The following is a 12,251-nucleotide window of genomic DNA, read 5'->3' as shown; positions in this document are numbered from 1 at the left end:
TTACATTATTAACTTTTTTATCCTTATTTTATTTAATCCTTAATGAGCAAGCCTGTGGTGACAGTGGCAAGGAAAAACTCCCTGAGATGATATGAGGAAGAAACCTTGAGAGGATCCAGGCTTAGAAGGGAACCTCATTCTCATTTGGGTGACACTAAACAATAAATAATGTAACTGTAACTGATTAATATCCTTTCTATAACATTAATCAATGGCCCATGAGGAACTATTAGGTCAGTGTAGTTTCTGAGGTCCTTATAGACACTAATTCCTTGCTGTCAGAAGCTGACAGATGTACTTGCAGATCTGTGATGGTGTGAAAGTCCCCAAGTGGCTCTGTCCACGGCTGTCTCCTGGGTCACAGGCTGTCCACACAGATCCATACACAGCATCAGTGGGCATCACCAAGTGACGAGACTCCGACCAGGGGTAGAGGCAGTGGTTATACTGGAAACTGGCAAACACTGGGATCTCAGGAGTGGGGTGTATAGCTCAACAGAAAAAGAGAAAGATATTAAGTATGCTTGTGATCATGTGATGTTTAAAGACAATGTAGATTATGTGTAAAGTTCAGGCAGGGACTTAGCAAGACTAGCTATGACAGCATAACTAAAAGGGAGAGCCAGACGGTGACAGACATGAAGGCTTCCCGGGACATAAAGCGTCCAACCACTTCACAGTCAGCAAACCTGAGCGACTTGCGAGGGTGGTAAGGCGACAGCATCCAAACCTCCCAGTACACCAAACACTCTATGCCCATGAACCTTCCAGATCTGCTCCTTTACCTAAGAAAACTATACATTAAAAGCTTGACTAAACAATTGTTTCTTCAGCCTAGACTTAAACACTGAGATTGTCTCTGAATCCCGAACACTAATTGGAAGGCTGTTCCATAACTGTGGGGCTTTGAAAGAAAAAGCTCTGCCCCCTGCTGTAGCCTTTGCTACTTGAGGTACTGTACAACCAAATAACCTGCACCCTTTGATCGGAGTAGGCGTGGCAGATCATAAAAGACTAAAAGATCGCTCAGGTACTCAGGGACCATTTAGTGCTTTATAGGTCAGTAACACAATTTTATAATCAATGGGAAATTTGACTGGGAACCAATGTAGTGTGGCTAAGGTAGGAGTGATGTGTTCAAATCTGCTGATTCTAGTTAGGACCCTAGCTGCTGTGTAGCTTGTTTATGCTCCTACTGGAACATCCAGACAGTAAGGCATTACAATAATCCCATCTATAGGTAACAAAAGCATGAACTAGTTTTCCTGCATCATGAAGTGACATCATAATATATTGTTGCATTGTTGTATGCACTACTTACAATACCTTTGTATACTAACCAGTTTGTAGTATCTGTGGAATTAAGAGCTTTTAGAATGTTACAAAACCTAGAGAAATTAAGCAACTGAATTGACAAAAAAGACAGGTATAATCATTTTCATTTTTTTTTCACTTAACACTCCTACCACCCACAACAAAGAAGTACACATTTATGTGTATCCAGTCGTGCACATTTGTATCAAGTGGTCTGTAAATGACTGATCATAAAAAAACTGATCATTAAAGACTGATCATAAGAAACTACAAAACCCAGCTACACAACTGTAGCTGTATAACTGCCCATCAGCAACACTGCTTTAACCAAGAGTTATATTTATTTCCACATTTCATTTACATCGTTTTAGTATGCATTTACACCGTTCTCAAACGTTCTCGTGTGCAATGCATTGTGGGCAATATTACCCGTTAAATTAAATTTTCAATTCAGTTTTATTTGTATAGCGCTTTTAACAAAGAGCATTGTCTCAAAGCAGCTTTACATGAGAAACAACATACGAAAACAACAAACATATAAACAGACAAACAGTCCTAGATGTTATCCCAAGTGAGCAAGCCTGAGGTGACTGAGGTGACTGTGGCAAGGAAAACCTTGAGAGGAACCAGACTCAAAAGGGAACCCATCCTCATTTGGGTGACAATTGTGTGATGCTCAATGTTTAAAGTGTGCATCATTCTGCACTTTGAAATTCTACCGGAAGTAGTAGACCATCCGGGAATTTTTGGAATACTCTTTTCAGCATACATGGGGCATACTAATTCTATTTTCAGGACAGATAGTATGAGAATTTCAAGATTCAAGATTCAAGAAGCTTTTATTGTCATTTCAACCACATACCGCTGGCGCAGTACATAGTGAAATGAAACAACGTTTCTCCAGGACCTGGTGCTACATAAACATACAGCTACTAGTACAATACAAAACAACAAACAACACCACAGAGCTAGGACAGAAGTTTGTCTTAGCCACGTAAAGTGCACAGTGTGCAGCTAGGTGCAAACAGAGCATAGACAAGACAGTGGAGAAGACAATAAATACAATAAAGACAACACAAAACAACACAGGACACTTTCACGCGCTGAAAGGAAATAAAAGAACGTGTACTGGAATGTAAGTGAAATAGAATAGATAAAGTGAAATGATGTAGAAAAAAAGTATTGTGCAAAAATATTGTGCAAAAATACACAGCAGCAGTTGAGGTAGTGCAAATAGAATAAACATAAGTATAACTATAGCAGCGGATGACAGGTAGAGGTAGTGCAGTAAGTAATGAACAGTATAAATTATGTGTGTGTGTGTGTGCGTCCACACAGTCAAGAGAGAGTGTGTGTATCTGTGTGTGAGAGAATTTGGACGCAGCATACGTTTTTGCGTGTTAACTAACATCATTCCCAATGCATTGGTGGTGTATATGCAAAGCATATCTTCATCCCTTTTGCCACCATTGATCTTTCAAATGTAGTGAAGTTAAAGGAAAAAGTTTCCAGAAAAAATAATACTCAGGTAAAGTACAGATACTCAAAAAGTGTACTCAAGTAATTGTACTTTGTTACTGTCCACCTCTGGTTTCTACTCAAGTAAAAGCAACGCTGATGAAGGAGATCCCAGAATGTTTTATTCTGCAGACATACACAGAGCACAATGAATTTTTGGACACACATCTCTCTCCTTCATTCAGGGCTCTCGTTAGCAGAGCGAGAGAGAATACTTCTGACCCCATCAGCAGTCATGTAATTCTGTGGATGTTGCTGTCATGTGCGTCACTATGTGTCCCCGTAATACAAAATTCAGCATTTGTGCTTCCTAATATAATGAATCATGTACAACTCAGTCACAACACAATAAATGAAAAACACAAAGGAATTAAGTTTTGATTGAAGTTCACTCATTTTATAATTGTTAGCCTAGTTACAGCAGCAGGCTTAAATTCATGCTGTAAATATGCTATTTTGCCAAAAGTTTTGGGACACCCCTCCAAATCAGTGAATTCAGGTGTTGTTTTTCAGGGGCTGGGTTTGGTCCCTTAGTTCCAGTGAAAGGAACTCTTGATGCTTCAGGATACCGAGACATTTTGGACAATTTCTTGCTCCCAACTTTGTGGGAACAGTTTGGGGATGACCCCTTCCTGTTCCAGCATGACTGCACACCAGTGCACAAAGCAAGGTCCATAAAGACATGGATGAGTGAGTTTGGTGTGGAGGAACTTGAAATTGGAATGCTGAAGCATTAAGAGTTCATTTCACTGGAACTAAGGGGCTGAGTCCAACCCCTGAAAAACAACACCTGAATTCAATGATTTGGAGGGGTGTCCCAAAACTTTTGGTAATATAGTGTACATGAATCAGTACAAATGTTTTGCATTTGTGAAGTATGAACGGGGCAAAGCAGCTGTGTATGCTGACGTTTGGTTTGTTACACAGCATTCAGTAATACTTTACTTAGAGCACAACGTGAACAGTGACCGATATACAGCACATATGTACGAATTAATTCATAAACAAACAACAACAACATCTAAAATCAGCCTTCTGATTAAAGAAAGGTATGGGAACATTACTATAACATTACTTTGTAGTTTTAAAAATAATTCCCATTTGGAAACCTTCCTGTTATAAGAGCCTGAAAAAAGGTCTGGAAATGGGAAGGTTAAGGATAGTTTTTTTCAGTTATAACAGCTGGTTATAACAGCTTTGGTGATTATTTGTTGTCAGCAGTAAGAAAACACTGCACTTTAAATTTCCCCACAACGTTTCAGGGACAGTTTGATAACAACCAGATCTTATGTGTGTGAGGGTTTGTGTGCATGATGCCCCAGGTGCGATAGAATCACCAAGAGACTTCTTACTGTCACCACTAGATGGTGATGTGGCCATAATAATAGTTTTACATTAATTTCAATGTTTCTTGTGTGTGTGTGTGTGTGTGTGTGTGTGTGATTTTATTTTCGTCAACATTTGGGAAATGAATGTAATGAAATGTGAAATGAAAGTAGCAGTGCCACTTATACTCTAAAAAACAATCAAGAGAATAAAAATAGTGTTTCATGCGTCACTGCTGATGTACAAACACAATATATGAATAAATTAGTCTATGAATTCATTTGTACAAGAATTTATGAATGGGATTAATTCACTTGTACTGTAGCAATTTTATGAGTCTGTTTTGATCAACACTCAAGGCCTTATTCACACAAGGTTTTGTCCTAGTACTAAACCTATGCTTGTAAACTGGGGAGTTGACATTTTCTTAAGTGGCGAATGAATGATTTTTATTAAGGAACATGACTTGTTCAACAGTACAGGGACTGAGTCTGTCACTTTTTATTTACTACTTCCACTGCCTGTTACAGTATTCTCTCACACTGGACTGAGGCAGCAGGTTTCTTGGCTGGTTTCATGCTAACAGTTTAAAAGCATTGTCTCTATTCACTAGTGAAGCGGATGACTCTCGATATCTGCACTAGGGAATGACGTCAGAATTCAGATCCGAAGCTTCAGACGTCACATAGCACGTTGCCTTGGAGAGCTTCTGTGACGTGTTTCACTCATCACAAGAAAACTGCGAAGGTGTCGCTATTCAGATTGCATACCAACCTTGGAAGGTAAGGAAGTGTTTCTGATAACTAGCGCTCTAAATTAGCCAACTAGTACACTATAACTAGCGCGCTAACGGAAATGTATATGGTAAGCAGTGAGTAGTAGCTGTAACGATATGCCTCTGTTGTGTTGTTATTTATTCACTTTTTTAAACTTTTATTCTTTATATTTTGGCCTTACTAAACTATTATAAACTACTAAACTAAATATTTGTCGCTGAAAGGAACTCACTACGGTTATTAAATGTAGCACGGAAATGTTTTAAGCTATAGTATGATATTTTTGATCAAACTATCTACGGTCTTAGAACTAGTTAGCGTTTGTGCTCTCGCTCTCTCTGTCTGTCTGTCTCTCTCTCTCTCTCTCTCTCTCTCTGTCTGTCTCTCTCTCTCTCTCTCTTTCTCTCTCTGTCTGTCTGTCTGTCTGTCTGTCTCTCTCTCTCTCTCTCTCTCTGTCTGTCTGTCTGTCTCTCTCTCTCCCTCTCTCTCTCTCTCTCTCTCTCTGTGGCTAGGTTGTGAACATTGACTAGCTCACTGCTCTTGTCACTACTGTTAGCAATATTGTGGTGAAAACATTGATTTTACAAAGTGCCATCTCCATGTCTTCACAGTGATTTACTGAAAAATAATGAAAAAACATACAGGAATAAAAACCAGCAGCCTGGACTTTGATGCACTGGGTAAGAGCGTAGTAATGTGTAAATGAGTTATCAGTGATGAACATGTAGCTGTTATAGTAAAAATGACACGTCTGTGATGTGGTGTGTGTGTGTGTGTGTGTGTGTTACAGAGGAGAAGGCCAGACTGAAGAGGCAATATAAAATGATGCAGGGTGATTTGGAGGCCAGCAAAATCCATTTCCAGGACATTATCCGCAAGCAGTGGTCAGTCAGATAGTCCCCGATACACATACATGCTGTTTTTTTCTGAACACTCCACATCTTGAGGGATCTCTGCCTCATAGCTCCTGGGTTCTGGTTCGATCCAGAGCTCAGGTTACTGTCTGTATGGAGTTCTCCTCATGTCTCTGTGGGTTCTTTATGGGTTCTTCAGTTTCTTCCTACTGTACAAAGAACATGCCAGTAGTTTGATTGGTGAATCTAAATTGGCTCTATAGGTGCGACTCCATCTACTGGCATGTTTTTGGGAGGTGGGTAGATCCAGGTAGTCCTAGATCATTCCCAGTGTTTCTTGGGATAGACTCCAGATCCACCGCCACCCTGACCAGGATAAAGTGCTGGGAACTTATAGGAACCTCACGTTTTGATTTTGACTCTTTAACATACTCTTGAAGAATATGTTGAATTTTACTTGTACAGTTTTTGTTCCAGTCATAATCACAAAGCATTTTTTTTTATCATGAAGACTACGATTAATTTAGTTTTATTGTTGATGACAGAATTAATTTCCCAGTTTAAATTCTCATTAAATTTGTCATAGTATTCATAATTATTCATGTTATTATCATTTTGTAAACACATCACTCTGTTCACGTGTGTTGCCTGTTAGTCTGGAGGAAAATCAACTGCGTAAGGAGTGCAAGAAATTGGAGGAGAAACTGCTTGTGCCTCAGAGTCAGCGGCTCAGGCAGGCTGACATCCGCTGTGTCCAGCAGCTCCGGGCTCTCCTGAAGCGCCGCGACGAGCTCGACAAGTGTGTGGAAAAAGAGAGACTCATTCAAGTAAAGCTTGAGCAAAAGGTGATGACCTTCAGACATCACACACACACACAGCAAACATACACAATAAAGTCACATGCTGTTCATTTAGCAGCATCCTGTTTTCAATATTATGCCACACATATCAATATTATACCTTGTCTAGACAGTGTGTATGTCTTTGAAGGACTACACATTTTATCCTAACATTGATTTTAAAGAGCCTTAAAAAGTATGTTTTGTGACAAACTTGACTGTATTTGAACAGATCCAGAGTGTTCAGAAGAAACTGAAAGAGCATAAGCGGAAGGCTCACGCTCGCCACACTGAAGAGGTCACTCACAAGCTGGAAAATAAACTGGAACGCGTGAGTTAGAGTTGTTAGATTCTGTGTTACAAAAAGGTCATAAGGTGCATCTCAAGTCACATAGTAGGCTATTTCACACCATTTTGTAGCATAAATAAGTTGAGTTGTGTATCCACACTACAAATTCCATCAAGACGAAGTGATGCACTTATTCACCAAAATAAAAACAAAGTGTGGAATGTTGGTCACTTCATGCCCTCAACCCTCACAGCTACCAGGCGCTGAGACTGGACACTGCGGTGGACAAGACATCTTACAGATGTCTTTTAAATTAGTGAGCTCTTTCTGTGAGCTAAGAGCAAAAGCTGGCCTAGTGGAAAACTACAGCTAAGTAACGCAAATGTGCAAACAAGTTAAACATGGCAAACTTTGCAGCCACACAATAAAATAGAACAAACTGTAAAGCAGGAAGCTGTGAAAAACATTGCATACCCTCGGGTCAGACTGAAGAAGATAATTTAGCAACACAATATAGATGCAGAGTCACTGTTACCACCCTATAGTTGATTATTTTCCCAAAACTGCATATCACAGCAATCTTCCCTGTGAAATAATATGGTATAAATATCAGCTACTAACTCCAACCTTTTAGCGTGACTGTAAAGCAGGGTTTTATTTGTTTTTTAAAAGTTGTAATATTTACCTCTGTAAACTTTTTTCTTGTCCTTCATTTACCCACCTACAGACTCTCATTCGCCACAACAAGAAGGTGGTGAAGAAACATCAGCTGAAAGAGGAGATAGAGAAGCTGCAAAAGGACCATGTTCATTTCCAGCAGCTGCACCACTGTCAGCATGAGGTCAGAGCTTATAGTGTGACTAGGGTCAGGATTTAATCACATGCATGAGAAGCCTGTGGTTAACGCAGGAGATGTTCTCTTTTACAGGAGCTTCAGAAAGTCCAGCAGGAGATTGCTGAACTCATGACCATGATAGAGGAAGAACATGATGTCAGGTGAACTGAATTTACTGCATTTATTTACATGTATGAGTACCATGTGGACAGGATTCACTTTTTGCTAAACGAAAATAGATAGTAAAATGTTTATGTTTATGGTGTTTTAAGTGTTACACCAGCACTGTAGAATTCTCAAATCTAATTGGACAGAAAGTGTTGATTAATTTTCTATAAGAGCTGCCCTTCATATGAAAATCACAGATCTGTATTAATCATTCTGATCCCTCCAATAATCAGATGAATGATCATATTATAGTTATTATTATTATTATTATTACTATTATTATTGTTCGTGTGTATGTAAACAGGCTCTGTGTTTTTTGTGTGATGTTCAGGGAGAAAATACTGACAAAACTGGAGAATTTGAAGGAGAAGAATGAGAAGAATAAGAAGAAACGGCTTCAACAAATCGCTGAGGTGGATGAGCTGAAGAGGCAGCTTGAAGTGGAGCAACGTCTTGATAAGTTCATAGAAACTAAGTGTCGTGAGAGGAAAGGACTGGAGGAGGCACAACTCAGACGCGGTGAGAGCTCAAAAATATTGGCACCTTTGGTAAAAAAGTTATTTCATGGTCTAGTTAAGTCTCTCATTGGAAATATGAGAGAAATTTAAGCTTATTTGAAGTTATTCTGAAGAAAATATAAAACACTTAATGACTTAATATCATTCTTATAATGCCTGATGATGAAGTTTCCTCATTATTTAATCATCTAATCTTCACCTTGTTGAAGAAAGAGCATTGGGAATTGACCTTTGTGTCACTCTATATTTATTCCCCAGTAAAACAGGAAGTCATGGTTCTCTTATGACATCCTAATCACTCACAGCCAAATGAAAGAGTAAAGTGTATAATGCAGCCTTGCTTGAGTTAAGGTTTATTTACAAGAATTTGTAAGAATAGCAATAAGGTGTATAACTACAGGGTTTTAATTTTTCTTGGAAATTTATTTGAGTGAAATGTTGGAGAAGTGACAGATTAAGCTTATTAACCATTTATAATTGTTTTACCCAACATTACAAAGAGTGGCAATAATTCTAGAGCTGACTGTTTTAGATTATATTATTTACCTAGTTCAGTTAACCAGACTAATATAGTTGGAAACTTGGATGATGATGATGATGATGATGATTGCAGAAATGAAGAAGCAGCAGTTGATCAAATTAGAGAATGAAGCATTAGAGGACCTTTTCCGCCGGCTCAGGGAGGTGACCGGCGAGGAAGATTTGGAAATGCTCGTGACCAAATGTTTACAGCGTGAGTCAGCTCTGTCTAATCTCCATCTAATTTCAGATGATTAATGCTTCAGATTGGATCTGTAATAAAGGTTGTGTCTAATTTAACCTGGTTGCTGTATAACATTGTGTATTGTTTACAGGTGAAGAAAAGTTCATCTTTTACTATAGATACCTTACTGAGCAAAGAAGAGAGATTGAGGATTTGAAAGCTGAAATCAGATCGGTAAGTCAAAATCAACATTTTTTACTATTCTTCCAGTAATCTAAATATACCTGATCAGCCAGGAGATGAAGCTAACAAAGTCAGTGTAACTAAGAAATAATAGATAATTTCCAAATCAGCATTTTGTTCACTGAATGTAAAAACCATGACAACATGTGACTTCAGACTCAGATAAGATGTGTTTAATTTAAATACCTAAATAAGTACAATTTATTCATGGAAGGTTGACCTTAATTGCTGTACGTAAATAAGAGCATAAAAATATAAGTGAACAATAGAAATGACATGGAAATTTTTAAAAACAAATCTGAATCTGACCCATCTGAAGTCATCACCTCTTTTTATGTTCATATGAAACATCACAAACACGCTTATCCGAAAATAGCTCACTGTGTGTTCCTGTTCCCTGATCCAGACAAAAGAGGAGATGGAGAAGTTGAGAGATCGGAGATCGGAAGAACCCCCCACCCTCAATCAGCAGAGAGACATTGAATCTCAGATCCAGGAACTCACTGAGATCCTGGATCAGCTTAATACAGGTGAGACAAGGAGGTGCTGACTAAATAATATGTAAACAAGTGCTCTAGCACATACTGCAAGTGCACAAGATCTATACCTAAATGCTGAGTTGTGTAGAGTTGTGCAGTGTATAGAAAACAGGGTTTTGTTATTTCACTGGATTTATAATTTACAAGCACAAGTAAAAAGAAATTGAGATTTTGGGTAAAACAGATACAGTGCAAGTTTTTTTTTAATGAGATCCTTAGAACATGTAAAAAAGGTTTTTGTTTCACACATTTTTGTGTGTGTGTGTGTGTGTGTGTTAATGTAGGGGTGAGCGACTTGTATCATGAGATCGGTTGCGATCCTCCGTTGGACAAAGTGCTCAGTTGTCCAGGTTGGCTTAAAGACTCCAGCCTTACAATTCACCTGAGGCTACTGGCCCAGAAAACCAGTGAGCTGGTCGCTGTCCAGAATTTCATCAAATTCAAGGTACAGTAACGATGAAACAAGATCCACGTGTCCAACATTTCTTGTTTTTAGTGAGATCGTCTCTTGCACCTGGTTTGAATAGGATTAGGACTTTTTGATTCACAGCGCCGTGTTTTTTACTTTTTATATTCTAATCTCTGTGTATTTGTGAGGTGTAAAATAGTAAGTGGTGTAATCAAAATATGTTAAAAGATATGTTGAAATACATTTAAAGCCGCTCTGCTATTAAGAATGTTGACGTTCTGAGTTTGATCACTTAGTGTCACTCTGATGTAAATCCAGCGCTTAGCTTCAGATCTGTTCCTCTTCCATCTTTTCACACCATAATTCTGTTAATTCTATAGTCTTGCATTCATTTTACTCACATTCTAAATAAGAGGACATCAGCAGGACAAATATTAACAATTAGAGGAGATTTCAGGAATGCAGTCAGGAAATTTTCATTTTCCAGGAATCAGTAAAAACTGTTGTGTGAAATTAATCACATCTCCACTCTCTCCACTTCTAAAAATATTTTAAAAACCAAACTGACGCAAGATAAAATTTTAATCTACAAACTTCACATATAAAGCTACTCACTTCAATTAAAGTGTAATGGTGGCAATCAGTATTATTTCTTTCTTTTTTTATTATACTGTATTAGATAATATAAGATAGCTTTCATCCCATAGTTGAGAGAGTAAAGGAGACAAAGTTTGTCCTCCTATTGTACAGGGTTTTGATGTATTTGATATGTCTCTGTTTACGGCAGATTCGGGTCAGTAGGAGTTTTGTTCTAGTTCGGACAGCTCAGACTGAGTTATCTGTGTTGTTTTCTCTTAACAGGATCAGGATCAGGAACTAGCTCAGGTGCCGGCTCTTGTCGTTCAGCCTCCTGCCGAGCAGCCTCTTGAATTTAGGTAAGTGTGTCAAGACTGTAAGGCTGAAAATGTTAAGTTACGTCTTACAGATGATTTTTTTTCATCATGCTCATCATGATTTTCTCTGACTTTCTTTGTATTCATGTTAGTAAGTTGATAAATGCCAATCAGACTTGTATTACCAAGCCTGTTCTTAACACAACTGATTTGCATTTGCCCCCAAATTATAATAAATAATATTAATTTATTTACCAATTATATTTACAGTTCAATGATATACAATTCATACAATATTTATAAATATTTATATACAATTCAGTACAATTATAATTTACACAGACTAAAAAAACCTCAGGATTTGTGCATGACCAAGTTATGTTTATACTCCAGTGATATGGATCAAGTGAGTATCCCCGATTATGACAAGCGACCTTTGACCCTGGAAGAACTTCGCCAGTTCGTTACGAAAATGGTAAGAAAACACAAACACACACATACACACACACTTATACACACATACACACACACACTTATACACACATACACACACACACTTATACACACACACACACACACACAGGAAGTAGTCTTTGGTTTAATCACGTTACATGGTGCTTTGGTTTTAAGTTTTAAACTGTGTCTCTGTGCAGATTCTTGAAAAAGAAAAAGTGAAGCGTGAGGCAAGGGTCAAGAGGGCCCGGCTTAAGAAAAGTCAGGGCTCTGTCCGTCCAAAGACCCTCACCCAGTGAAAAATGAGACTGGTCCCACCATCTCTGAGGGTAAAAGGTAAGTATTCATTTAGACTCTTCTCTGTTCTGGCACCGAGGTGGTGGAATTTCCCCTAGATTTCCGAAGTCACTGACTGTCTTCAAACAACGTCTGAAGAACTACCTTTTCCTGAAGCACTTAAACTAACTCTTTTCTTTCCCTGTTTTTATGTATTGTTATATGTTAAAAACAAAAAACCCACCAATTTTAAGGTAATGGTAAAGTCTGTAACCTATTGAACCAATGTTAATGTATT

At 38.3% G+C, this 12,251-nt stretch overlaps 1 protein-coding gene across 1 annotated transcript; it reads left to right on the top strand.

The window, feature by feature from the left end:
- Positions 1 to 5,756: 5,756 nt before the first annotated feature.
- On the top strand, positions 5,757 to 11,899 carry LOC131367176 (uncharacterized). The gene is made up of 13 exons (XM_058412439.1): positions 5,757 to 5,818; positions 6,444 to 6,615; positions 6,860 to 6,958; positions 7,644 to 7,757; positions 7,845 to 7,912; positions 8,251 to 8,438; positions 9,051 to 9,170; positions 9,292 to 9,374; positions 9,790 to 9,913; positions 10,207 to 10,367; positions 11,193 to 11,266; positions 11,618 to 11,699; positions 11,891 to 11,899. The coding sequence occupies exons 1-13, from the start codon at positions 5,757 to 5,759 to the stop codon at positions 11,897 to 11,899; spliced, it is 1,356 nt and encodes a 451-aa protein (XP_058268422.1).
- Positions 11,900 to 12,251: the final 352 nt, after the last annotated feature.

The sequence above is a fragment of the Hemibagrus wyckioides genome, linkage group LG16 (assembly GCF_019097595.1).
Source record: "Hemibagrus wyckioides isolate EC202008001 linkage group LG16, SWU_Hwy_1.0, whole genome shotgun sequence".
Taxonomy (NCBI): Eukaryota; Metazoa; Chordata; class Actinopteri; order Siluriformes; family Bagridae; genus Hemibagrus; species Hemibagrus wyckioides.
This window is presented reverse-complemented; position numbering and strand designations above follow the sequence as displayed.